This window comes from Perissodus microlepis, chromosome 3 (genome assembly GCF_051167445.1).
Source record: "Perissodus microlepis isolate ML-2025 ecotype Zambia chromosome 3, ASM5116744v1, whole genome shotgun sequence".
Classification (NCBI taxonomy): domain Eukaryota; kingdom Metazoa; phylum Chordata; class Actinopteri; order Cichliformes; family Cichlidae; genus Perissodus; species Perissodus microlepis.
The window spans coordinates 29,999,447-30,023,939 of NC_140463.1; the positions used below are offsets into that span (position 1 = coordinate 29,999,447).

General features: G+C 42.1%; 2 protein-coding genes across 2 annotated transcripts in view; both read right to left on the reverse strand.

Moving 5' to 3' along the window:
- Window positions 1-338: 338 nt before the first annotated feature.
- On the reverse strand, window positions 339-5,395 carry LOC146391113 (uncharacterized). The gene is made up of 7 exons (XM_084918446.1): window positions 4,438-5,395; window positions 4,109-4,229; window positions 2,543-2,712; window positions 2,232-2,410; window positions 1,861-2,023; window positions 1,278-1,402; window positions 339-1,173 (listed from the first exon to the last, which is right to left on the reverse strand). The coding sequence occupies exons 1-7, from the start codon at window positions 4,499-4,501 to the stop codon at window positions 865-867; spliced, it is 1,131 nt and encodes a 376-aa protein (XP_084774572.1). The 5' UTR covers window positions 4,502-5,395; the 3' UTR covers window positions 339-864.
- Window positions 5,396-5,761: 366 nt separating this feature from the next.
- tesk1b (testis associated actin remodelling kinase 1b) overlaps window positions 5,762-24,493 on the reverse strand; it is a 31,426-nt gene continuing 12,694 nt past the window's right edge. Inside the window, exons 3-11 of the mRNA XM_084923954.1 lie at window positions 20,914-21,035; window positions 19,921-19,969; window positions 17,477-17,623; window positions 16,535-16,617; window positions 10,205-10,295; window positions 9,556-9,639; window positions 8,257-8,343; window positions 7,779-7,875; window positions 5,762-7,700 (exon numbers count right to left, since the gene is read on the reverse strand). Of these exons, the coding sequence (XP_084780080.1) occupies window positions 6,571-7,700; window positions 7,779-7,875; window positions 8,257-8,343; window positions 9,556-9,639; window positions 10,205-10,295; window positions 16,535-16,617; window positions 17,477-17,623; window positions 19,921-19,969; window positions 20,914-21,035 (1,890 nt within the window). The 3' untranslated portion in view covers window positions 5,762-6,570. The remainder of the gene's footprint in view (window positions 7,701-7,778; window positions 7,876-8,256; window positions 8,344-9,555; window positions 9,640-10,204; window positions 10,296-16,534; window positions 16,618-17,476; window positions 17,624-19,920; window positions 19,970-20,913; window positions 21,036-24,493) is intronic.

Here is a 24,493-nt window from a genome sequence, read left to right on the forward strand (position 1 = left end):
TCACTTAAATGGTTCATATCAGTACAATTAGAAAAAAAAACAGCATTTTTTGATGTGTTTGGAGAGGTTGTCAGAAGAAAGTCTCTTCTCTCTAAAAAAAAAAACCCAGGCAGCTCGGCTGAGGTTGCAAAGTTGCTTCTGAACAAACCACAGAAGTTCTGGAACAATGTTCTTTGGACAGATGCGACCTAAATGGAGATGTGTGGCCATGAAGCACAGCACCACATTTGGAGAAAACCAAACACGTCATAGCCACTGTGACACACGGTGGTGCACGGGTGATGATTTAGACTTGTTTTGCAGGCACAGGACCTGGACACCTTGGAGTCATTGTGTAAGTAAGTAAGTAAAGTAAAATTTTATTTGTATAGCACCTTTCAAGACAAAAATCACAAAGTTCTTCACAGAAAAACTAAAACAGAAAAATACCATGAACCATGAACTCCTCTGGACACCCAAATCATGGGGTGTACTTATTTTTTAAGACTCTATCCAGTCCTGTGAAAACGTTCTTTTTAGTGTGATTGTAGTTAACTCAGTTCTGCAGATTTATTTATTTTTTGTAGACAAAAAAATCTAACCAGGTGCTCTTGACTTCAGCTAAAGATTTTGTGTATGTGTACTTACAAACTTCTCATCAATGTTTGCTTAAAGGTTTAGCTTCCAAAATCTATGAAGACAACTTGTTGTCAACTTCCAGATAATCATAATGTGTTTGACCATAATAGATGAAACACATCCAAACATTTTAAATGGACCAGTCCATACTTTGAGCAGTTTAGTCTCCTATTTCATCCCTGAGGGAGAAAGAGGCAAACTCCAGCCTTACAGAGCAACATTCACGAAGAGAAAGCTCTCAACCTTTCAGTCTCCATGGGGCCCACATGTCTCTTCAGAAGAGCGAGAAACAGGTGGGATGCTGATGCCAGAGTCCAGGCCGCGATCTAGCTCCATCCCTCCGCTGTCCCAGTACACTTCATCCGATTTGGTGTCATAATTGAGACGATTGCTGGAGTGCATGCTTCCCTGTTTGTGATTTAGATTCTGATTGGACACAATACCAGAAAAGGGCTCAGTGGAAACATGGTCAGGAATAAACTCCAAGTGGATCTCACAAGGGTCAACTGTACCCGGGGACAGAGGAACCAAAGGGATCGGATCTTGAGCAGACGACTTAAGGAATGAAAGAAGAAATGTTTTATTCTGGAAAACTGCATGTGTTTAAGTATTTTATAAAAAACAGAGGGTGAAATAAAGTGAAACACAATAAATCATACCGGAGCCTTGGGCTGATTCTCAGTGGCTGGTGTAGCTTGTCTTGATTTTCGTAGATACATGATGAGAATTGGGAAAAGAAGAAGGGAAGTCAGGCCGATTCCCATACACAGCGCCGGCAGCAGCCCTGTAGGGAAGAAATGCATGCAGGTTGAACATGTCTCTGCTCAAAAAAGCAGAGAACTCCACTAAATCATTTCAGACCCAAGATTTACAAGTTGTATCACCAGAAAAGCTGTAGGAAGAGGCAAGCCAAGCTTCTGCAGTAGATCTAGCTGACATCTTGGACTTATAAAGTGCGGTTCACATCGTTTAAGGATCCAAGCACAGCTGTCTTTATGAGGCTTTCTTGCAGTTTCATGGTAGGTTCTTAGTATCCTAATAGCACCAAAGCAGTATTTTGGACCTCATAACTAATGAAAGTAGGATGTGTTGTGAATGATCCATGGACAGGTCTGTTTTCTGTTCTCAGTGTCAAAACTATAGAAGCAGCAGTGATTTCTTAAGCTATCAAACGTCAAGATTTGATAGCTGCTAATTTGGCAACCTCTAGTTTTTAAAGTAAACTGTATCTCATCTCCTCACCTGAACTGGCAACTGTTTCAACGCACTGAGGGGCTGATTTCGGTGAAGCCGCCATGGCAAAGGTTGGGAAGGAGAAGTTGGCCTCAGCGCAATATTTCTGACCCAGAGGCAAACCGGAGAACTCCACATACGACACGACCTCCTGAGTCCAGACTGTGCGGCTCTGCAAGAAACAAGCATGTATAATGTGTAGCTGGTACTACTACCACTACTGGTACTGCTGCTTGAATGATTCATAGGTCAATCTTAAGTAGCTTAACAAACAAACATTCCCTTGAAAATGGTCAGGTACAAGGACTGAGCTGAAAATCAGTGACAAAGCAAAAATGTTCTTAAATATCACTAGAACTGGAGACAAAGCATAGCCACACCTGGTATTCTGCACCACTCGGCTCAGTATACACAGTCACTGTGGTCCAGGGATCAATCAACTTAGAGATGGGACAGCACATTTCCAGAGAGCACCTCCTGTTGGCAGCACAGGGGAAGTGCACCTGCACCACCATCTGGTCGTCTTTCAAAGAGACGGAAACAGAAGGAGGACTGAAGTCTGCAGAGGAGAGACAGAGGCTTCAAATTCAAACCACCCATGATATTTGAAAAGTAAACCTGCAGAGTCTCCTCAGTCTGTGGCACATTTTCACTCAGCTTCATTACAGAAACATTACAGACTGTTACTTACTGAAGTCACTGTAGTCAAACTTGCATGGTTTGAGCCACACAGTGGAGCTGGGACTGAGGTGAACACCAAGGCGAATCATGTTGTAGAGCTCAAAGTTTGAGAAGACCTGAGAGATGTCACAGCTTCGGGACGAGATCCAGATGCACCATGGCACATCCTGCCACGGGTCCCTGCAATAGTAACACCAAAATTAAAGAACAAGTATTGCATTTAGAATTAACTTTAAAGTTACATATGATATAATTCAACCATATATGCATACCATTTAAATATGTAATGTCATGCAAAGCAGACTCTGCAAAAGTCTTAAGCCAACCCTTTTTTCTTTGACTCAGACTATCCTGTCATTTTTAAAGTGCTCTTGAACAATAGTTCTGCAGGCTTCCTGTAGGTCTCTTAAGTTTTTTCTTTGGATCTTGGATGCTTTTTCAACCATTTTCAGTCCAGTCCTTGTACTCAGGGGTTTTGTCTACAACCAAGTGTTGTGTCTACACTTAACAGACAACTTAGCAAACAGCCAATTTAAACATTTATCTTTAGGGGCTACTAGCAGCCTGTCACAAAACACATAGTATAAAACACAGTGGAGGCTCTTTCATGGTTTCTGTATCTCTATTTTAGTCAGTGCTGCTGGAAATTTTGTCAACATTGATGAAATTATGAACACAGAAAAGTACAATTTTTATCCACAATGTAATATCACTTCACACTGGCAGCAGCTTCATTTTTCAGCACCACAGTGATCCCAGGTGGTCATACCAAATACTGACTCTTAGAATTGTACAGTCTCTATTTTTGCCTCATATTCTCCATTTTCATGCATGTTTGCTCATGTTTCAATAATTTATCATTTCCCATTCTCCTAGCAAAATCTGAAAAAATGAGGGCTGGCTCAAGAAGTTTCACAGTACCTTAGATGTTAGTATGAGGCCGGTAAATAGATACAGTGGGCATTTGTTGCATTTCAATCTTCTTTTCATCTTGAAATTCACAAGTTATTTTCATTACGTCCAGTGGACATTTACTTGGGAGTTTATTAGAGACACCAGTTGACAATAATACCTCCCAACAGTTCTGCATTCTGAATTTTACATTTGTGAAGCTCATGATGTTCTGTTTTGTTGTCACTGTGTGATCATTTTGAAGGCCTCATTTTTTGGTACTAACGAACTCCTCTGTATTATATATACTCTTGTTTACCTTTTCACAAGAATCTAAATTATTTGTGTTTCTTGTTATACATATTATTCAGTATTCTTATTGTAATCAGCATGCACAATATAACTGCAGTTATATATTAACAGCTGATCCAATGCCAAATCCAAAAGTGTCTGAAGACAGTAAAATCATGATGATCTAATTTAACGTACCTAATGCTGTAGACACCAGCAGAAATAAGGCTATAAAGTGTGCTGAGATAAAAGTGAGCTCAAAAAAAAAAAAAAAAATTAAACGTGACACAATAAACTGCAAAGTGTCTGTGCACTGGTGGGAGTAAAATCAGAGTGTGTGAGGTTACAGGAATATGTCTCTCTCTCTCTGACACACACACTCAGACAGACTTACCCCTGCGTCTTTGTCTGCACAGTGTAGGTGGTATTAGGACTGGCATGGGGACAATCCCACTGCAGGAGGCAACCTAAGTCCAGTGATTCCACTGCAGCGTAACAGACTAACTCGCTCGACCCTGGGAAGTTCGCACGAAACCCGTACACCAAAAATAGACACACATAACACACAGAGGTTTTCATTGGTCAGCAGAGTCCGATTGTGACAATTTTGTTAACACTTTAAAGCACGAGCGCACACAGAGGGAGAAGAAGACCTGATGCAAACTGGTTTTTAGCACAGTTTGAACAGGGGGCTTTAACAGCAACGCTGACTTCAGTTCCTACCTGTGATGAACAGGATGTACAACCCCAGCAGCACCATCAACCAGGTTATACTATGCGTTTCCATGACAACCTGTTGACCTCTGGATCAGGAAAGGGCTTATAGAGCGTGTAAAGTCCTGGAGGTGACTGACTCCCTTTAAAGCAAGACAAATGCACCTGTAAAGAAGCACTGAGACGGAGTAAGCTGCAGGCAAGAATGAGGGCCTGAGGACAGCAGGACGGTGGAAGGGGTGGAGAGAGATAAGGATTTAATTGAAGGCTGGTGATTTTGTAAGGGAGAGGAAAGGCTTTAATCTCCTTAAAGAGGAGGGCCATAAAAATCAAGACTGGGATGGTAATGAGATTCAGAATACTTTATTAATCCCAGAGGAAATTACGTAAAGAAAGAAGTGTTCATTTTACTGATCGTTTGGTGCTCCTGTACTCATTAACCCCATTTCAGTTGCCAATTTTATACTTGGCTACCAAACCACAAACACCTTTAAGTCACACAAAGGAGTATTTTTTTTAAAAATAATTTCCTCTCTACCGTTATTAAAGGTGCTTTGCCAAACTGCCACAGCACGCGGCAAAACTTTTCAGTTTGCAGCGTTTATACTGCAACATCAAGGATAACCTAAATGTTTATTTAAATGTATGATTTCCTCTTTGTGATCAACATCAACCAAACTGCACATTTTCATTCAGTTTATTACTTAATTAAAAACAACAGGTGCTGCAGTGCACTTTATAAACACCCTACAATGTTGGAGAGAAAAACCCAACAATTGGACAACACCCCTACAAGCAAGCACTTGGTGACCGTGGGAAGGAAGAACTTCCCTTTAACAGGAAGATACTTCCAGTAGTACTAATCTATGAGGATGGAGGCTCCACGGGGTTAATCACTACAAAAATATCTGCTTGTGAATTTGCAGAATGTCTTTGCAATAAAGCTTCGAGACCAGAAGCTTTCTGGTTTCAGTTTGTAGTCCACTTTCTGCGGAAAAAAAAAAAAAAAAAAGAAGGGGGGGGAGGCGCAAACTCAAAACCCCCAAAATATTGAAACCCCCCCACCCTCAAAACAAGCTTCCATAATGTGGGGAATAAAAGGAGGACTGAATTTTTGGAAATACACAAAGATTTGTCTTTGCTCATCAGATGATGGGTTTCACGACTGTTTAGGATTGCTCCAATGTAAATAAATACATTTGAAGCAGATGGAGGTTGTAGATTTTGGTCATAACCGCTGACTATTTATCCTGAAATAGAGATGAAAGACTATAAGAAACACCCCAGGAATCTAAAGCAGCCAAAACAAAGTAGACACAGCAGATCAAAGACATGAGTGCATTCTGTCTTTTTATTCAATGCCATGTTTAAATAATAAGAATCTGTACATCTCTTAAGCAGGTCAAAGACCTTCATTCCCAAATATAATGATAAACAGTTTCCTTATTAACAATAATACAGCTGAAGTGCTTAACCAGGCAATCAGAAGGACCAACAGAGATCATACAGCAACAAAAATAGTCTTAAGAATGGTGTACATCACACACACACACACACACGCACACACTGAATCCATCACACACACACCTGCATTCAATTCACAAACACACCTCAGCAGAGCATCATACACATGATAATTAAAGACAAAGCAAAACTGCCTGTTCATTCAGCACCGAACATCATTGCAACAACGATAATACTAAGCTGAACATTCCTCATTCCAGGATCCTCTGACATATCAATCTATACATCTGCAAATATTCAACATCCAACTGATGTGGATCCCAGACTGGAGTGTTTACATGCTGATCAGTTCTGGACGCTGCCGATCAGATCTATACAGGCACGGCTGACGTCACAGGCTGTGCCGCCCTCAGTCCAGCAGAGGGCGTCGCCTGAAAAGTTTTACATCCCACGGCTTTGTTGGAGAAAATCAGCCGGTTTTGGAGTCTCTCTGTAAAGCGACCCAAACACTTAAGAGTCACCTGTGCACCAAAAAGTGTGTCTGGAAAATAAGCAGAGTATTGCTGCGTTAAAATCTGTGCAAATTTTAAAGAGGACCTGCTTAATTCCCCAGAATGTGACCTTTTGGTGCAGTTTGCACGTCTGCTCTGTGTGCATTTGGTGTTGAAGAATCAGGGTTTATGTTTGCACCCCAGGCAAGGCGAGTCCCGGCTCCAGGCTGGTGGTCGTGGTTGTGGGTGTGGGGGAGGGTGGCAGGCCCTTGGGTCCTGAACAAAGCAGCCCGTGAGAGGCCGCGTGGTCTCCGTTCAAGTTCTTGTAAGGGTTACGCCGTGGAGGAGCTCTCAGACACACTGAGGGGAACCGGAGGCCAGCCAGGCAGCAGCCAGGACATGAGGAGATGACCTCCTCCTGGTCCAGAGAGTGTCCGCTGCCAGAGCCAAAGGGAGAAGAGCCCGCGGGGTCTCCTGTTGGGGAGTGGTAGCCGTTGTTGTTGGTTGTGGGAGTGCTGTTGGTGGCGGTGCTCCAGCCCAGTGGTCGACTCACAACCACATTATTGTTGACCAAACTGGAGAGCGGCGGCAGGCACGGAGGCCCGTTAGAGATGGCCGACCCCCAGCCGTTTGAGAAAGGAGGACTGGATGGTTGTAAGGGAGATGAGAAATGGGAAGGAGGAGAGGAAAGTTTGGAGTAAGGAGACGAAGTGCTGTCTTGCATGTCTGGGGAACTAGTGCAGTCCATTGGCTCCTCCTCCCTCCCTTCCTCCTCCTGCTGCTGCTGCCGCTTCGCCTCCTTCTCATGGTCGAACATGTTTACCGACAGCGCCTCGAGAGACAGAGGGAGACCTGAATCACTCGCCCTGTAAGCATCCTTCTCTTCTAGAAGACCGTCCTCTTCAGTTGCCTCGTTCACTTCCGTCTCAGATGGAGACTCCTCAGAGAGAACGGTGTTCGGTGCCGACGTGAGGTGTGGAGGAGGCGTGCAAGGCAGCGAGTGGCAGCGCCTGTGCCTCCTGGGCATGTCGACAGCATCCGCATCAGATGCAGTGGTGTCATCGCAGTCTGGTGGAGGAGGTAGCGTGAAGGTCAGGGAGATGACCGACTTGCTGGGCGTGTCAAACAGCTTGATCTTCCCGCCTTTGAGATCCTCCCTCTGGGAGAAGGGGTTAAACCGAGCAGGAGGAGCCAAGGTAGCAGTAGGCGGCGTCTCTGAAGGATGGAGCATGTCGGATTTGCTGCGGGAGAGACGCTGGTCTAACAGCAGGCCGAGGGATCGCCTTCGCACGGGGCTGACAGGCGGAGAAGTTGCTTCTAAAAGCAGAACAATCGTGTTAGTTTACAGAAGTGAGACCGAGTTCTCTTCAGTGAGGCATCTACAGAATGGCTCACCTTTGACAGCTGGTTCGGCCTTCTGTTTTCTCTCAGCTTGTTTCTTCTCCAGCTCTGCTACGATTTGGGAGAAAGATGGACGGAGCTTTGCGTTCATCTGTCAAATTAGAGGAAAAGGATGGAAAGTTAAAACAGGTCATAAAACAGGCAGCAGTTATAAATATAAAAAAACTAAAATGTGGAGGCATCTGAAACATTTTCTCTGGATTTTTGGCATTTAAGCTCAAGTTACAAGAGTCAATAACTACTGTTAGATCTAAAGATAACAGGATCAAGTGTACAAGCTCTTGGCAACTGTAACTAAATGAAAATGGACACTCTTCCTTCAAACATCAAAACAATTTGATCTCTCGTACTGAAGCTCAAACCTTTGGTCAGTGCACTGCACTTGAGGTTACATCATGCACAAGTCAAGATGACAAAGCGAGCAGCAGTGAGCTAACAGCACATATGACATGAGACAAAATGTATTTCTTACATTACAGCAGGCGATAGCCAAATTCAAGAAGTGAGATGGGCAGTCTGCCACCATATGTCGAAAGGCCTCCACATCCAGACCAAAATCCTGAAAGAACACAAAACCGAATAAGTTCTGTTTCAGTACATGTGAGCACTTTGTTTAAACAGAGTCTCCTTACTCAATCTTCTTTCTATCACAGAGACAAGCGACTGCAACCAGAATCTTCAACTGCTGTACTGCTAAATGGCCACAAGGGGGAGCAGTGCTCTTGTAATAGCTTCAAAAGGTCTTAAAGTAGATTAATACAGTCTGTTGCATGTCAAACTCATTTTAGCTCATAGGCCACATGCAGCCCACTCTGATCTCAAGCAGGTTCCACCAGAAAGCCCATTTAATGAACTGGAATATTGGCCAGAGCCAACAGCTTTTTGGAGAAGCTGAGTAGTCTGAGTAAACGAGACCCTTTATCTCACTTCCTTAAAGATTTCCCAAAATCTGGAGTAGTTTGATCTTCCACAAAACCATCCAGTGGGCCAAATGGGAACCCCCTGTCTGCATCACACAATACTACGATTTAATATTAAGGCTGTGTCCTAAATAAATGCTATGTTATCATGCTGTTAATAAAGGCTGGTGTAAAACTACAAAATCAAAGCAAAAACAGAAGAAAAAAAAAAAAAAAAAAAAAAAAAAAAAGAAGAGGCAAAAATCTTTAAATGTTTTTCACATACTCCATTTTTTGGTTTTTACCATCTACACTGACTGTTCTGAATAGTTTTACTGATGTTCCAGTTTGACAACACAACTTAAAATCAGTTAAAATAAATAAAGAACAACAAATAAATAGGTATAAAATGAGAGGTTGGGTGACTTTGTCCCTGAGGCGAGAGTTAAACAACAGGTAGCGCAGCGCTGCACGTCGCTTCTTTTGAGCCCTTTAAGTGTTCGATTTTCAAGCAATAAGTCAGTCAGCTTTCTGTTTGCCCACAATGACATTCAGAGGATTTTAAAATGATCTACAGCAGCTATCATTTCAAATATTTTTTAATTATCTCTCTCTCGCCTGTTGCTCAATCTTAGGAGCCATTTTAACAGTGCTGCTTGCACAACCATCGCGCTCTGGAGGAGCACTTCAGATGGCGACAGGCTTGAGGGTCTGTCCTTGAGCAGAGACAAACATTAAATCAATAATGGCTTTATTAGAAACTTTCCCCCCCACACTTCCTTAATAAAGAGGTCAGATTGTGACTGAGGTGTGAGTGAGATGACGATTGTGTCAGGAAACAGGATAGGCGATGAAAACATTGTCATCAGTACCTCAGTGCGTGGCAGGATGTCGGGATCAGCCTGTATCCTCGCAATGATCTCACACAAGATGATACCGTATGCAAACACGTCCACCTGCAGAGAGAGGACGAACAGTCTATCAGCCAGAGATAACACAGCAGCTGACGATAAGACCAAATAAAGTGGAAAGACACGCATGCGGACTACGTATGGCTTCTAATATTATCTGTGTACTTTAAATTCAGATCGGATAAACAGCAAGATAAAAGTCTGTCACTTTTTCATTGTTTAAGCTTGCTTGACAAAACAAGTTTGCCGTAATTTCTCTCAGCTTTCAACAGTATGTGGTTTATAGCCAATTTATTATTTTTGTAAATACGCACCATATTCTGAATATAGTTTATACCAAACTGGAGCTTCTAATAGTCCAAAATACAGTGAACGCTCATTTTACAGCCAATCAGGATTCCCACTACGCTACACAGAAAACAGTCATAACCCAGGCCAACGAGTGCACCAATTACATAACCACATAACCGCTTTATTAAATATTGATTGCTGTACATCACTGCCCGTTTCCTCTGTTTATTTGAGCAGCTCTCATCACGCCCACTGCGGACCTTGGACTTCTGAAACAACGTGCAGCTGAAGTGAAGTGAAGAAAGTGAGCTGTCAGTACCTTCTCATTATACACCTCTCCTCTGAGCACCTCTGGAGCCATCCAGTAGGGGGAGCCGACCACAGCCAGAGGCTCCTGGCCTTCTTCCTCACTGCAGGAAAACAGGAAAGAAGAGAAGCAAAACCTCTAAATGCACAAGTTTAATGGAATCAGGTTAAATTTGCTTTTAACCTTTGTTAGGATAATGTGCGTGGACTCTATGCTCGACTTTGTTAAAAGTGATTTCTTCATGATGCAAATACCCTCCAACGCTTTAATATAAAAAAAAATAAAAAAAACCGCAAACAATCGACATTTGAATTTAATCTGATTTTTAACTCGTCAGATAAAACAAACTCAAAGGCAGCTCCTGAGGTTTCGTAATCGTGAGTCGTTTTGGGCCATTTCACCACTTCAGAAAAAACAATTACCAGAACAGCAAACCGATGTGATGCTTTGGCTTGTTTTTTCCCCTTTGACATCACATAAAAATAACTAAATAGACTCTCAGAGTTTAATGTTTTTCTCAACAGAAGTAAGAGATCTTTGTCTAAATTTGCAGCATTTTGTAAATCAAATCGACCTAGGAGGGCTTTTCTTCAGCTTAAAATGGGGAGAGGCAACAATTGGCTGCTTGGCATGAACACTATGCAACTGTTTTTTGTAGTCAATGCTTTTGAGTATTTATCTAGTTCCAGTTCACATATTTAAGCTGTCATGGTGCCACCTTCAGGGCCTTTAGGACACAGATGTTCATTTTCAAAAACCCAGTAGTGACGCATGCAAAACAGTACACGATGATGACTTTCTATATACAAGCCTGTGACGTGCAGGAGACCAAAGAAGATGACAGATTGATAAGAGGTGCAACAAGAGCAGGCTTCACAGGCCAATTCAGTGACACAGAAGCTAATCAAGAGGTCGTGCGGGGTGAGACGCTACTCTGTGCAAGCATACGTGTGTTTGTGTGCACTTCCTCAGTATCTAAGAAACCACAGTGTTTTTCAGTTATCTGGAGATATTGTTGTGCAATTTTTGACCGAATTAAAAAGGAAGGAAGACAAGAATGTGCAAGGACAACGTGCTTGCACACATGCCTGCGCACACACACACAGCTGGCAGATACTTCCTCTGTGCTATTTCCATCTGCTACTGAGGGCTATGATACAGCAAAAAAACAAAACAAAACAAAAAAAACATACAGAAGGGAGAAAGGATGAGTCGAGACGGTCACAGCTCCTAGTGTAAACACCATTTGGAGAAGTGGACCGGAAGAAATGAGACAAACTGAGCGACCGCAGAAGGCAGCACAGGGAAAACACCACAACAGAAAAGTCATCAGCATAAACAGATCAGATGATATCAGCAGAAGGGCGAGAGTGACTTGTTATGAGGGACAGCAGAGATCCAGCAAAGCCGGGAGAGCAAAAGGAGGAGGACTGGAATAGTTTGACCTTATTTGGAGCGCTAAACCCCTGTCATCATCTTTCCTTTCCTTTTTTTCCCCCTCTTCATGCCACAAGCACAGCAGTTTCAGTCAAAAACACACACACACACACAATCCATTTTCTGCTAGCAGCCTGCTGCAGGATGCAACAGTGTTTGAATAAAATCAAGAGCAAACAGCCTTGGAAAAAAAACAAACAAAAAAAACAAACCACAATTGACCAGCTGCTATTGAAACAAAGTCTAGAACAAACAGAGCTGTCATGTTGGATAGGTGGAAGTATGCAAAAGTCCACAGTGACAGTTACATGGAAGACTCGCATCTGTAAAAATGTCAGCCTTATTTTTCAGCTCATCTGACACATTTTGCCTGGTTTTGCAGAAAGAGAGACAACCGAAGTCACCCCTCCTGACAGTGACGCACACTTGTGAAGTGGCTGGGCACAAACAGAACCAGTGAAAATAGAACACACACACACACACACACACACACACACCCCTCAGAAGGAGTCGTGTTTTTAACTTAATAGCTGGAGACAGAGGAGGATGAGAACTAAAGAGACAAGAGTGTTTGTCAAGTTTGTCTGCATGTGTGGGCAGAGACACACTGGCTATGGCACTGCTTTGAGGTCAGCCTCGACAGCCCTTTTAAAACAGCAGTCAGACTCATATTGTTCAACCAATGGCCAAAACCTTTCTGCAAAAATGCTGTACATAAAGACAACAAATTCTTTAGTCTGACACATTTAGTCTCCTTAAAACTCCTTTATGGCATTTTCCAAAAGTGAAAAAATTCATAACACTGATGGATGTCAAGTACCGCATTTCGTCTTTCTAAACTCTGATGCAGAAAGTAAAGTGCTGTCATTTGTAGCAAGTATGTGTTATACTCGTGGATACTACATTAACCTGTTAGTTCTCTGCAGTGACTCACTCTTTATCAGATAGTTGTGCAGATAAATTTAGTTCAGCTATTTGTTTCAACAACACACAGCAACCTGCTGCACTCGTGGTGTCACTGCTTTTCTTATCGAACAGCGTTAATCATCATCAGCCACCAAAATTCATGCACAGCAAGAGAGAACTCATTACAACATAGTGTGCATTTTAACACCTGCCCATAAGCCATGCTGCATGCACCTTCAGGCCACCAATACAAGAGCAGCTCCTCATGCAATTCTTCCTAAAAGGAAAGCCCAACACTATAATGGACAAAGGCTTGCTTACATTGAAAGGGCTTTCATTTAGACACATGAAAGAACACCACATGCAACCACAGGATTATGTTTTGTTTGTTTGCTTTAAGCTGCCAGATATCAGACTGGAAGGGGGTTGCCTACATCTGCAACCCCCTTCCAATCCACAAAGCAACAGATCCCCTACAGTGCCTCCTGCAGGTGGGAGGCTCAAAGGAGGATGGACACATAGGAACTGGTGGAGTCTAGCAAGGCCTGGGTTAACCCTTTAAGACCTACCATAGAACCAAGTCCGCCAGAGCTTATAGTATATTTTTACATGCTGTGGAGCCATTTTTTGGAGCATTTCAAGTTGCTATACATCAATACAACCATTATAGCCCAAATTTTAATAATATGTCTGCATTAAGTGCATAGTAATTACATAAATTGCAAAAAAAAGTGCAATAAACTACAAAAAACTTTAAAATTGTTTTTGATTTTTTAACATATATTTCTAGTTAGAGAAATTTAAGAGGCTTATCCCTCAAAACTGTAAATACAAAAAAGTTGCACAAACTAGTTTCCCACCAAAGGAAATTTATTTTAAGTGTCTTCATAGTTTTATTTTTGAGATACACCAATTTTCATATACTGCAGGAAAAACGAAAAAATATATTGTAGTGCAAATTTGCAAAAAAAAAAAAAAAAACAGCATATGCATCAAAATAAAATATTTCCAGCAGTGCAATATGAGTCCTCAGCATCCCAGAAACGACACAGAAAGTCATAAAGTCAAACATAACTTTTAAAAACACAAGTATAGGCTCATAAGACCACGATGGTAAAAAACTACATTTCCGCAAAATGACGTCACTTCCGGTTTCGGGCAGGTCATGCCGGACATGTGATAGTTCACGCTGATGGACGTAGGAAGTGTTACAAACAGCTGATCGGATCGGCAAAGCCCGTTTCTGGAATATTATGTTTTTGTTGCTGCAAGTGCTTTTTATGCAGTTTTTGCAAAGCTATATGTGGAAGGAAACTGTGACCTAGGACAAGCTGATGGCATAAGATGTAAGTACAACTCCTCCGGTTTCATATGCAAAAAAAATTTTTGCGCTAGCATACGTGGTTGCAGTGCTACCAGGATTTAAAAATAGTTACGCAAAATGGAGCGTGTCCGCTCCCACCGGCTTTAAAGGGTTAAGGCATTCTTAAACACCTCCCCAAGGCCCTGCTCCAGGTCGAAAACTATGTATTCCATGTGGTCAACCTACTCATTAAACATACAGGAGCTGCTTGGCCCTTGAAACCCATGCAATACAGTTCCTGAAGCACAGTTTCTGTGCTGATGTTGATGCCAGGGCAAGTTTGATTCCAGCTCGGCCTTCAATACCATCATCCCAGACATTCTTATAGAAAAGCTGGTAAACTTGGACTGTCCAGCGACTGTCAGAATGGTGTAACTACAATAACCTCACCCTAAACGCCAAGAAAACAAAGGAAGTGGTCATGGACTTCCGCAAAACAAGAACTGATCCCCCTCCCCTATCCATAAAAGGTGACTATGTGAAGAGGGTGTCCTCCTTTAAGTTCCTCGGCACCCAAATATCTGAGGACCTATCTTGGTCCACAAACACATCAGCCCTAGTAAAGAAAGCCCAGCAGCGCCTCCATTTCTTGAGGGTTTTGAGATGTAACAGGCTGCAGACTGAACTCCTAGTGTCCTTCTACCGTGCCACTATCGAGAGTGTGCTGGTGCACGCCATCCCTGTGTGGTACACTGGTTGCACAACAGCTGACAAGAAGAGACTACAGAGGGTCATCAGAACTGCAGAGAAGGTGATCGGCTGTCCACTCCCCTCCCTGGACTTAAGATGTCTCTCCAGAGCCAGGGCAATTATAAAGGACCACCTCCATCCTAACCACCACCTCTTCAACATCCTGCCCTCTGGAAAAAGGCTCAGATCCATCAGGTGCAAAACCAACAGACTAAAGAACAGCTTCTTCCCGTGGGCTGTCAGAACTCTTAATACACTCTAAGTCTCTAAGTCTAAGTCTCTAAGTCTAAGTCTCTAAGTCTAAGTCTCTAAGTCTAAGTCTCTAAGTCTAAGTCTCTAAGTCTAAGTCTCTAAGTCTAAGTCTCTAAGTCTAAGTCTCTAAGTCTAAGTCTCTAAGTCTAAGTCTCTAAGTCTAAGTCTCTAAGTCTAAGTCTCTAAGTCTAAGTCTCTAAGTCTAAGTCTCTAAGTCTAAGTCTCTAAGTCTAAGTCTCTAAGTCTAAGTCTGGAGCCCTAGAAGCGACTTTTTAACAGCACCACTTACAGTTGATGGTGGAATATCTACAAGGACATTACACAAACTGGCTTGCTGCAAAGGTGGCATCCTGTTACAGCACCACACTCAACTGATTGAGCTCTTCAGAACGACCCATCCTTTCACAAATGTCTAAAAGCAGACTGCATGTCTGTGTTCTTGATGCTATACATCTGTGGCAGCGGGACTCAAAGCACCTGAAGTCAAAGATGTGTGGCCCAGTACTTTTGCCCACACAGTGACATTCCCAAGAATACAAACCTCTCCACCACAATAAGGTAGATTTTCCCCTAAGAGTTTCCTCCAAAGCAACCATTTCCAGACAAATGACTTTTACATGACTGCCCGTTTTTCTTCAAATAAAAACTGACTGAAGCTAGAGCCAAGTAACAACTAGTGGAAATTCATTTCCATTTATGTAAAAACTGCATTTTAATTAATGAACCGTGGGACAATTTCATTTCAAAGTTTTCAAGACCTCCTTACTTCAGGCACAGACATCAGGACCGTCTCCATCACACCACTTCTTTCGTTGCAAGAGAAAATATTAAGATGCTGCACTGCTTCTTAAATAATTTCTCTATTCTCCAACTATCTTGCAACAACCCTCATGCTGGTCATTTTACAGATTCAGAGAGAATATAATTACATGTGATCACTGTCATTATTATTATTTTTAAAAAAAACAAAAAAACAAACAAAACAGTTTGCATAACAAGTCTACAATTTAAAAGAGAACCTAAGAATTTGTGTGTTTTGTCCCCTCTACTAACACTTTGCAGAACCACTTTTTCTTCTGTAAACATTTTAACGTCTTTTCCCCTCAATCTTTAGAGAGGGGCCCTTTTATGTCAAGAATCTGATCATCCGCCACTTAACAGACATGATGTCAGTGGAAAAATAGCTGCAGAAATTAAAATAAAGACACATCTGAGGATTGCTGGTCATTTATAGCCTGTACAGGCCAGTGATGAATTGTAGAAACCACATAAATGTCACTAGAAATGCAGCTGCAAAAACGAAGGGGAAGAGTCATAACGCGACACCAGCAACAGAGCTGGGAGTTAGTGGTGTGTCATAAAAGCTAACACTAAAAAACACTGAAAAGATCACTGCGAGCCAAAATGCCATCCCGTCTGCCTTCCCCTGGACCTATGAAACAGAGCGGAGGCAGTGTGTGCCTGTGTACTTTGGAAAACCCTGACTGATCGGGAGTGAGCAACAGTCTCTGTGTGTGACTGTGTCTCATCCGAACGTCTCCAGGAGAAAAGCAGAAGTTGAGGGAAATATTTCGAGAGTGCACGGAGAAAGAGATATGGCATGGAATATAAACAGAGCGGAGACCAGTGCAGGAGTGGAATTTATTGAGCACGACTTATCTAATCACACAGCTGATAGGTGTCGACGGACTGACCTGTAATCTGGTATTTTCTCTGCCAGGCCAAAGTCTCCCACCACAGCCGAGCACACGCTACCTTCCCAGCGCACCAGGCAGTTCTGAACAGAGGGGCAAAGGTCACATGAATCACTTTATTGCTGCAGCAAACTGTGCATCCACAGTATGTGAGAGCGGTGCTTTCAGCATGCCTGCAAAGATGTTTTTGGTTAGTTTTTTGCAAGAAGAAGAAGAAAACTTAAATTTAAGAAAATTCAGACATTCAGAGCATCAGATCGCGGCGTCCCCCCCAAATTATTTCCTTTACACTCCTAGAAATACTCTGGACGCAGGACACGTGATGCCCACTCACTAGTGTTGAATGCAGCGGATTATCAGCTGTTGCATAATGACGTCACTGGCAGTAGTTTACAAAAGTCAACGACCTGCTGGGAGCACAGATGATAAGCCTGCAATCACCAAATCTGGTACATTTTTACACAATGTTTATTAATGTGCATTTTAAATACAATAAAACACACAGGCTCCTGTAGGATACTCAAAAACAACCTATAAAAATAAAATGTGAGAAAAAAAAAAACAGATGTGAGTGAGCTCTAAGTGTGTAAAGTTCGCCTGCCAAGACTCCTACAGATGTTTTGGCTGCTGTTTGGCACAGATCCAGGTCCAACACTGGACCTCTGTGATAGCATCATATGTAATTTTACGATTTGTAACGCACCTGCAGCGCCTTTAAATCTGTACTCAGATCTTTTTTACCTTCCTTCTGTTTACTAATCACGAAGTATTTACACTCCTGCGCCTCCCTGTGCGTGTGTGCGCGCTCACCTGTAGCCCTGGTGCTATTGTGGAGCATTCATACGCCTATGTGCGTCACAACCTTCTGAGCGAGTGGGTTCAGTGAGTGTTGATTGTCAGTGATGTGTGCGAGCAGTACATGAGCACCGTGTGTGTAATCACCTTGGAGGTCAGGTCTCTGTGGAAGATGCCCTTGCTGTGCAGGTACTTCAGTCCCCGGGCGATATCCAGAGCAAGGCTGAGTCGCACACTCCACGACAGGTACACGTCGCTGCCCAACAGCTGCTCCAGGTTTCCACCATTGATGTACTGAATTATCAGGAGACCAAACAAAAACAATTAGTTATATTAATTATACTGATTATGTATGCATCTCATTCTGCTTAAAAATGTTGAGATAAAAGCTGCTTCCAGTGTTGTTAAAGGAAAATGCTTCCAGAGGGGTTTTCCTATTTAAAAAAAAAAAAAAAAAAAAAAAAAGGAAGAAGAAAAAAGGAAAAACGAAGCTCTTCCTCCCCACAGACACCAAATGCTTGCTAATGCTTATCATCTGGGTTTCTTCTACTGTAGGTTTTAATCTTTAACCTGAAACTGCTTTCAGTCGAATGAGTTTATTTTCAAAAACAACTTTATTTAACAAGGACAACAGCAGTCTGGATACTGCAAACATCGCTGCATTCTTAGAGCACACTGCCAAGTGTCCACAACCATCCAAGTTACAAGAAGGCAGCGTCCTCTTTCCTTTTCTTCATGTTTGTTTAAACATAATCTCAGTTTACTTCAAGATACAGTGCCATGGCATCTACAGCGATTTCATAGCCTAGCATCCTTCTTCTCTAGAGGTTGACACAGATTGTCCTAAAATACTTGAATTTTACTCCATGTCCAAAGTATGTGAGGGTGCAGGTGTTCATGTGGCCAAACAGTCTCCAGCATTGCTGTTGTGCTATATTAATACAATGTAACTGAACTAAAATGTTGTCATACGCACTCAAACATCAAGTCTTCTGCAACAACAACTACGGATCCTTTTTTAGTGCATTTTTGTTATAGTTAAGAGCAGATCAGAATTAAATCTCAAGTTTTCAAGCACTTAATCTTCCTGCGTTGAACTGTGCCAGGTAAACCTCACTGAAGATTAAAGTAGTTTATTTAGGCCACGACTTTTCATATTCATCAAGTCATCTGCTGGGTGAAGACTGGAAATCTGTTTGTATGCATTGTTATTTCAATGGTTGAAAATGTCACTTTCATTTATGAGAAGTTGAGCTGACAGCCAAATTTTGGAGGAAAAAAAAAAAACAAAACAAAAAAAAACAAAAAAAAAACAAAACAGGACATTCTGTAAATTGATATGCAACAAAAGCTCTCATTTGCACGGGAAGCCACTGAGGTTGCATGATAAACAATTTAACCACAAGGTGACAAGAATTTCCCCTTTTCTAAAAATGTGAATGATGATAAAACCTCTTGGTCAATCAATCATTTAAATAAAAGAAAAAATTAAGAAAAACAAAAAGTTATAAAACCTCTCTGACCAACACGACCCACTAAAGACACTACCCGACGTTAGAGCAGGTACGCCTCTTCTCTCCTGACCTTTATGCTTTTTACTGACCAGCTGCTCAGTTACTATGGCAATATCTAAGAAACAGGTGACCTGTTATGAACTGTGTGACCTCAGTCTGGCCAGGATTAAGTGTACCGCAGTTACAGACGCTTGTACCGCCTGTTCTGGGTTTATGTGGAGAAATGAAAATGAAATCACCAATTTCAGAAGAAAAATCCTGAGAATCCATACACACATTCATCCAACCTGCCTAAACACTTAAATTGGAGGGCAGGGCTCAGTTAATTGAATAATAATATTTATGAGTCTTTTAAGATCAATTTTCAAATTAACTGACTAAATTAATGAGGTTGACACTACGCCTGCGTCAGACAACCTCTCAAAAATAACTGACTGCAACATGTAAAGTTTACACAACAGTAAACAAAGATGGATATTAGACGGGTATATTTAGCAAATTAAAAAGCCAGCCGATGACTTACAGCAGGCCTGATTCTCTTTCTCCTCCCCCCGGGACCAATAACTCGACTCATACTAGTTTAAAGTACAGGATCTGAAGAAACCATCTCTTTACGGCCAGATTTAAAACTCAGACGGTGAGATCTGAGTGCGATTTAAATTTGATTTCAAAATCAAAAGAGCCAAAACTTTTCATAAATGCCTCAAAGCATTTAGATAAATAATGTAAAAGATATAAAATGCACAATAAATGTCACGTTCAGTGTAAAGCGAGCTCAAAAACCAATGTATAACATTAATTTAGGCTGGCTTTCTCATACAGACTGAATTAAAAACCACAGATTGAGGCTGCAGATATTTTCCCTCCATTTGATGAGTTTGACTTTTTTTCTTGCTACAAGGGAATCTTGTTTGCTACAATGTTTATAGTGAGGACAAAGGCAGATAAATATCAGTTTCTGGTCACATCATTGCTTTCATGGAGATGCACACAGCCGCCTGTTACCACTACAAAGGGCAAAATGAGGAGATCAAAACGAGATCGCCATCTGTGCTGTAGCACATTAATGAGTCTTACCTCTGTGAGAGCATGGAGCTGCCCCTCATGGACACACACGCCTATAAACCTGTGGGTAAAGTACAGGAACATATATTAATGTCAAGTCTAAACTTTTTAAACATTTCAAGGATTTTTTTTTTTTTCTTTTTTTTTTCTTTAAGTATGGTGGACACACCCTGGACAGGTTCTATCACAGGGTATATTACACAACCATTTAAACAGTGTCAACAGTTAAAAAATGTTTTTATCAAATGCACGGCTGCTTTGAGAGGCATGTCCCGACAGAGGAAGCTGCCGGGCAAGTGTCGCGTCTGCTAATCTGAATCACTGAGCTGGAACTCGAGACAGTTTGTGGCTTCTGGAGCATTTTATTGCAATCGTTCAATAACATGGTCTGCTTGTTTTGCCGTTTGTTTTGTTTGTTTTAAATGTTTTTATCAGGTGTGGCGCACCAATGTGGTCTATGGACCTTTTATAGCCCACCCACTTTTACATCCATGTACACTTCAGGCTACATGGCTACGGCAAAAAGTGCCAAAGACTCTTGTTAAAAGGTCATTAAAAAGTTATTTTCAAGTCAAGTGGCTTTATTGTCATTTCAAGCATGTGCAGTGGTACAGTACACAGTGAACCGAGACAACGTTCCCCCATGTGGTGCTACACATGACAAACAAACGCAGGACTACACAAAGTGCAATTGTGCAAAAAACCCCAAAACAACAAACAAAACCAAAACAGTTCAACACCAGACAGAACTGAACGATACAGACACAGCAGTGCAATCACTGACAATGAACCCACTGAAAATCTAGTCCGTGGGCTCTTCTTGTGGACCACACAAACCACATCCATCACCAGTGTTTGAAGGCCGAGTATTCTAAACCGTGTACGATGAGACATGCCATCACAATGAAAATCAAACACTGGAAAGAAATGTTGTTTTTTTTAAATGAAAGAGGTAAAAACTGAGTTCATGTTAACAGTGAGATGGAAAGCCAACATTTCAGTTACCTGAGTATGTTAGGGTGCGATAGTCGATTCATGAGCTGGACCTCCCTGAGCATGTTGGCCCTGTTACTGGCCAGGATGTTCATCTTCAGAGCCATCACCTGACCAGACACACAGTGTTGCACCTGGATGATGAAAGGGAAAGGAGCACAAATGCTTTATTTAGATCAACTGAAGCAACGAGAGCTGAAAAGCCGAAAAGACAATTTGTCATCGCAAGCAAAAACACTTAAAATCTGCCTCACACCCCGGAAGAATCCATGACTGCTCCACATTTGGATGAAAGAAATATTTAAGACGCCTCACAGTTAACAGATGTATGGCTGAGGAGAGTAGGCGTGCGGCGCAGCGCTGGTGATGACGGATCTATCACACATGCATCAGTCACACCATCAACACCCTCTGAAGCAATAAAAATCTAAGTGCTGACTGAATGATATCTGGAAACCGGCCACGAAACATTTAGAGGGTCGGTCGAGTTTCTTCCACACTCCTCTTGGCTGCTCATCTGACCAAACCTGCTGCCATGACAATGAGGCCGTCTGGTATGGTAACTATGGCGATGCGACATGCTTCCTGGCGGGTGCATGTTTGTGCATATTTGCTTGGCAAGTAGTTTTGCTTTTATCTGCTGCTCGCACACATTTCTGTGGAAGTCAAACACTCTGGGAATGTTTGCTGTGCGCGTGCGTGCGCGTGTGTGTGTGTGTGTGTGTGTGTGGTGAGAAAGGCCAGCACTTTAAGTGTTTTACATGTAAGAGTAAGTGTGAAGGGAAAATGTTGGCATTGTGAATCAATTAGAGGGCACTGCTGCTAAATTCTGACTTCGTTTTCTATCATTTTATGCATTCTGACCCCTCACGCTTCATCTGCTGCCTTTAGAGATTTTTTGTAATTTAACAAGTCTATAAAAGTTAATTGTTTTACCATTAAAACAAATCACAAATACTTTGGCGTGCAAACAAATATAGCTCGATGATGTTAGAGTATTTAACTGGTCCAAAGCATTATTGTTACAGCCAATTAAGCTGGAATTAAAATAACTCATTTGTCCTCTAGTAGTGCTACATGTATTCAACTGGTTTACTTTGGGTCCTGTCCAAAACGTCTAAAAGTATGTCTAGCAGCTCTGTGAGAGCGTACTCTTGCATGAAGGAGCCAACACCAAAAAACACAACATGCTGCACTGCTCCAGTAAATGCTGAGCCTTGCTATGACGCGCAACAGTGTTGTAACATCTCACCACGAACAATTGTAACAGGGTATTGGTACATTTACAAATTTACCAGTTACTGAAAAATAAGTACGTAAATGTGAGAAAAGGACATTGAAAAGTACACCCCATGATTCAGCAGCTTGTAGAACCACCTTTATTATAGTGGAGGAATTTTGGGCCACTCTTCAATTCGCTAAGGTTTGCAGGCATTCATTCATGCGCCTCTGTCAGTGCGCCCCAGGGTGGCTGTGGCTACAATGTAGCTTGGCATCACCAGTGTGTGAATGTGTGTGTGAATGGGTGGGTGACTGGATGTGTAAAGCGCTTTGGGGTCCTTAGGGACTAGTAAAGCGCTATACAAATACAGGCCATTTACCATGTGCAGCTCTCAAAAAAATTTCCACAGTATTTCAGCCAGGTTGAGGTCTGGACTTTGGTCTGTTACAACCCTTTAATTCTTTTCTTTTTCAGTCATTCTGTGTCTGCAGGTCATTGTGCTGGTGCATGACCCAGTTTCTGCCACGCTTTAACTTTCAGACAGCTGACCTCATACTTGACTCTAGAACATTTTGGTATTCAGAGGGATTCATGGTCAACTCAGTGACTGCAAGGTCCCCAGCCCAAATCATCATCCCCCCACTACCATGCTGACATTTGGTTTACAGCAAACATGCCAAACATGGAGCTGTGCATTACGGCCAAACATCTCCACTTTGGTCTGTCTAAAGCACATTGCTCTAGAAGTCTTCGGCTTTGTTCAAATGCATCTTTGAAAACTGAAACCATGCTGCCATGGAGAAAAGAGGCTTCCTTCTAGAAATCCTTCCAAACAGGCCATACTTTGTCTTTTTAATAACTGCACCATCATGAATTTTAACATGCGACCTGAAGCTTGCAGAATTTGAGACGTCTGTCTGAACTTGGGGTGGACTTGCTAGAATATCCACTCGCTCCAGTCCTGTGAAACACTATATTAATAAAAAGTCTTAATACATAATAGAAGACTTCATTTGATATCTTTTTACAACTTTTTTGACATAACTCTGGACAACACGGGTCAGAAAACCAGACAAATTTAAGTATAAGGGTACAAGCGTTTACATGGCGCATGCAGACATACATGCTTCATTCTTTTGCTCAGGTTTTTAGCCGCTAACTTTAAATCTGCTCTTTTCTATTGGTCAAATCACATCAGTCGTGCCTTCAATAGCTGACAACACCAAGAAAGGTTAAAGTGATCACACATGAACACCTTTCAGTGGTAGAAATTCAACAGCATTTTTACTTTCTGGAAAGCACTGGACGGCATCAACGCGTTAACGAGCTAACCGTGCTAACACCGGCCAGCCCCACGCACGGGGCGATCCGCGGTAACTCGTTAACAGAGATTTGCCGCGTTAATGCAGTTATGGCGTTAACGTCATTTTAACGAGATTAACGCTGACAGCACTATGACGTGGTTTTGGGAAGTATAATTTACATATACATGCCAAACAGACTCTGAATCAATGTTAAATGTTTCTAAAGCGGTCTCTAAACCGCCTTTAAACCCGCTCAGTCTGTTTGTTAGGGTTAGCAGGATGCAATTCAGTGTCTTGTGGAGACTTATTTACATGCACAGTCTAAAACAGTGACCTTAAAGCTTGGCTATACATTAAATATCCTTTTACCTAACAATAAAAGCTAAACCGGCAACCTTTTATCTTCATTTGTGACATAAATGTGAAGCGAAGGAGCGAGAGAGCGTGAGAGAGGGTCAAAGTCTGCAGTCGTGAACTAAAGTCAGAGTGACACTGGCCTGGATCTTAGCTGAGCTCTGGATCTGACTGATGATAGAAAAACCACAAAGCCTATTATAGTACAGACTAGAGTGCAGTAAGTAATGCCATTAACGCACACGCAGACACACACACAGTGAGGCCGACTATCATCGACTGGCTGCTGTGTCTCTTCTTAACAAGGTCGCTCGAGGACTCCAGACTGCAAGCGCTGCACGCATGCATGGGTGCACACATGTAAGACTCGCACACGGACACAACTGCACTTGTGAACAGTCGCTTACTTCCTGTTGCAGAATAAAAAGGAAGGCTGAGCAGCACAAGTGTGGAGGGGAGAGGTGCAGGACTAATCTCCACTTCTCTTTATACATCTGCTGCACTTAGAGGCTGATGCAGACTCATGTGGGCTGGAAGATGGAGCCTTGAAGCTGATTAAAGGTTACTTTATACTTAAAAAGCCTTTTTGTGCACACATTAGCACCAATTTCTCTTGGAAAGCAGCCTGCATGGCTGTGGATTCACATCACACTTGTCTAGGTTTCTCTGCCTTCACACTTAGACGATATCTTTTTTTTTTTTTTGACACTCT

Excerpts from the sequence above, each read along its gene's own strand:
- LOC146391113 (XM_084918446.1), bottom strand. The coding sequence starts at position 4,501 with ATGGAAACGCATAGTATAACCTGGTTGATGGTGCTGCTGGGGTTGTAC. Across the intron at positions 2,411-2,542 it reads GTTTGACTACAGTGACTTCA|ACTTCAGTCCTCCTTCTGTT; the intron begins GTAAGTAACAGT and ends TCTCCTCTGCAG. Across the intron at positions 1,174-1,277 it reads AGAATCAGCCCAAGGCTCCG|TCGTCTGCTCAAGATCCGAT; the intron begins GTATGATTTATT and ends TCATTCCTTAAG.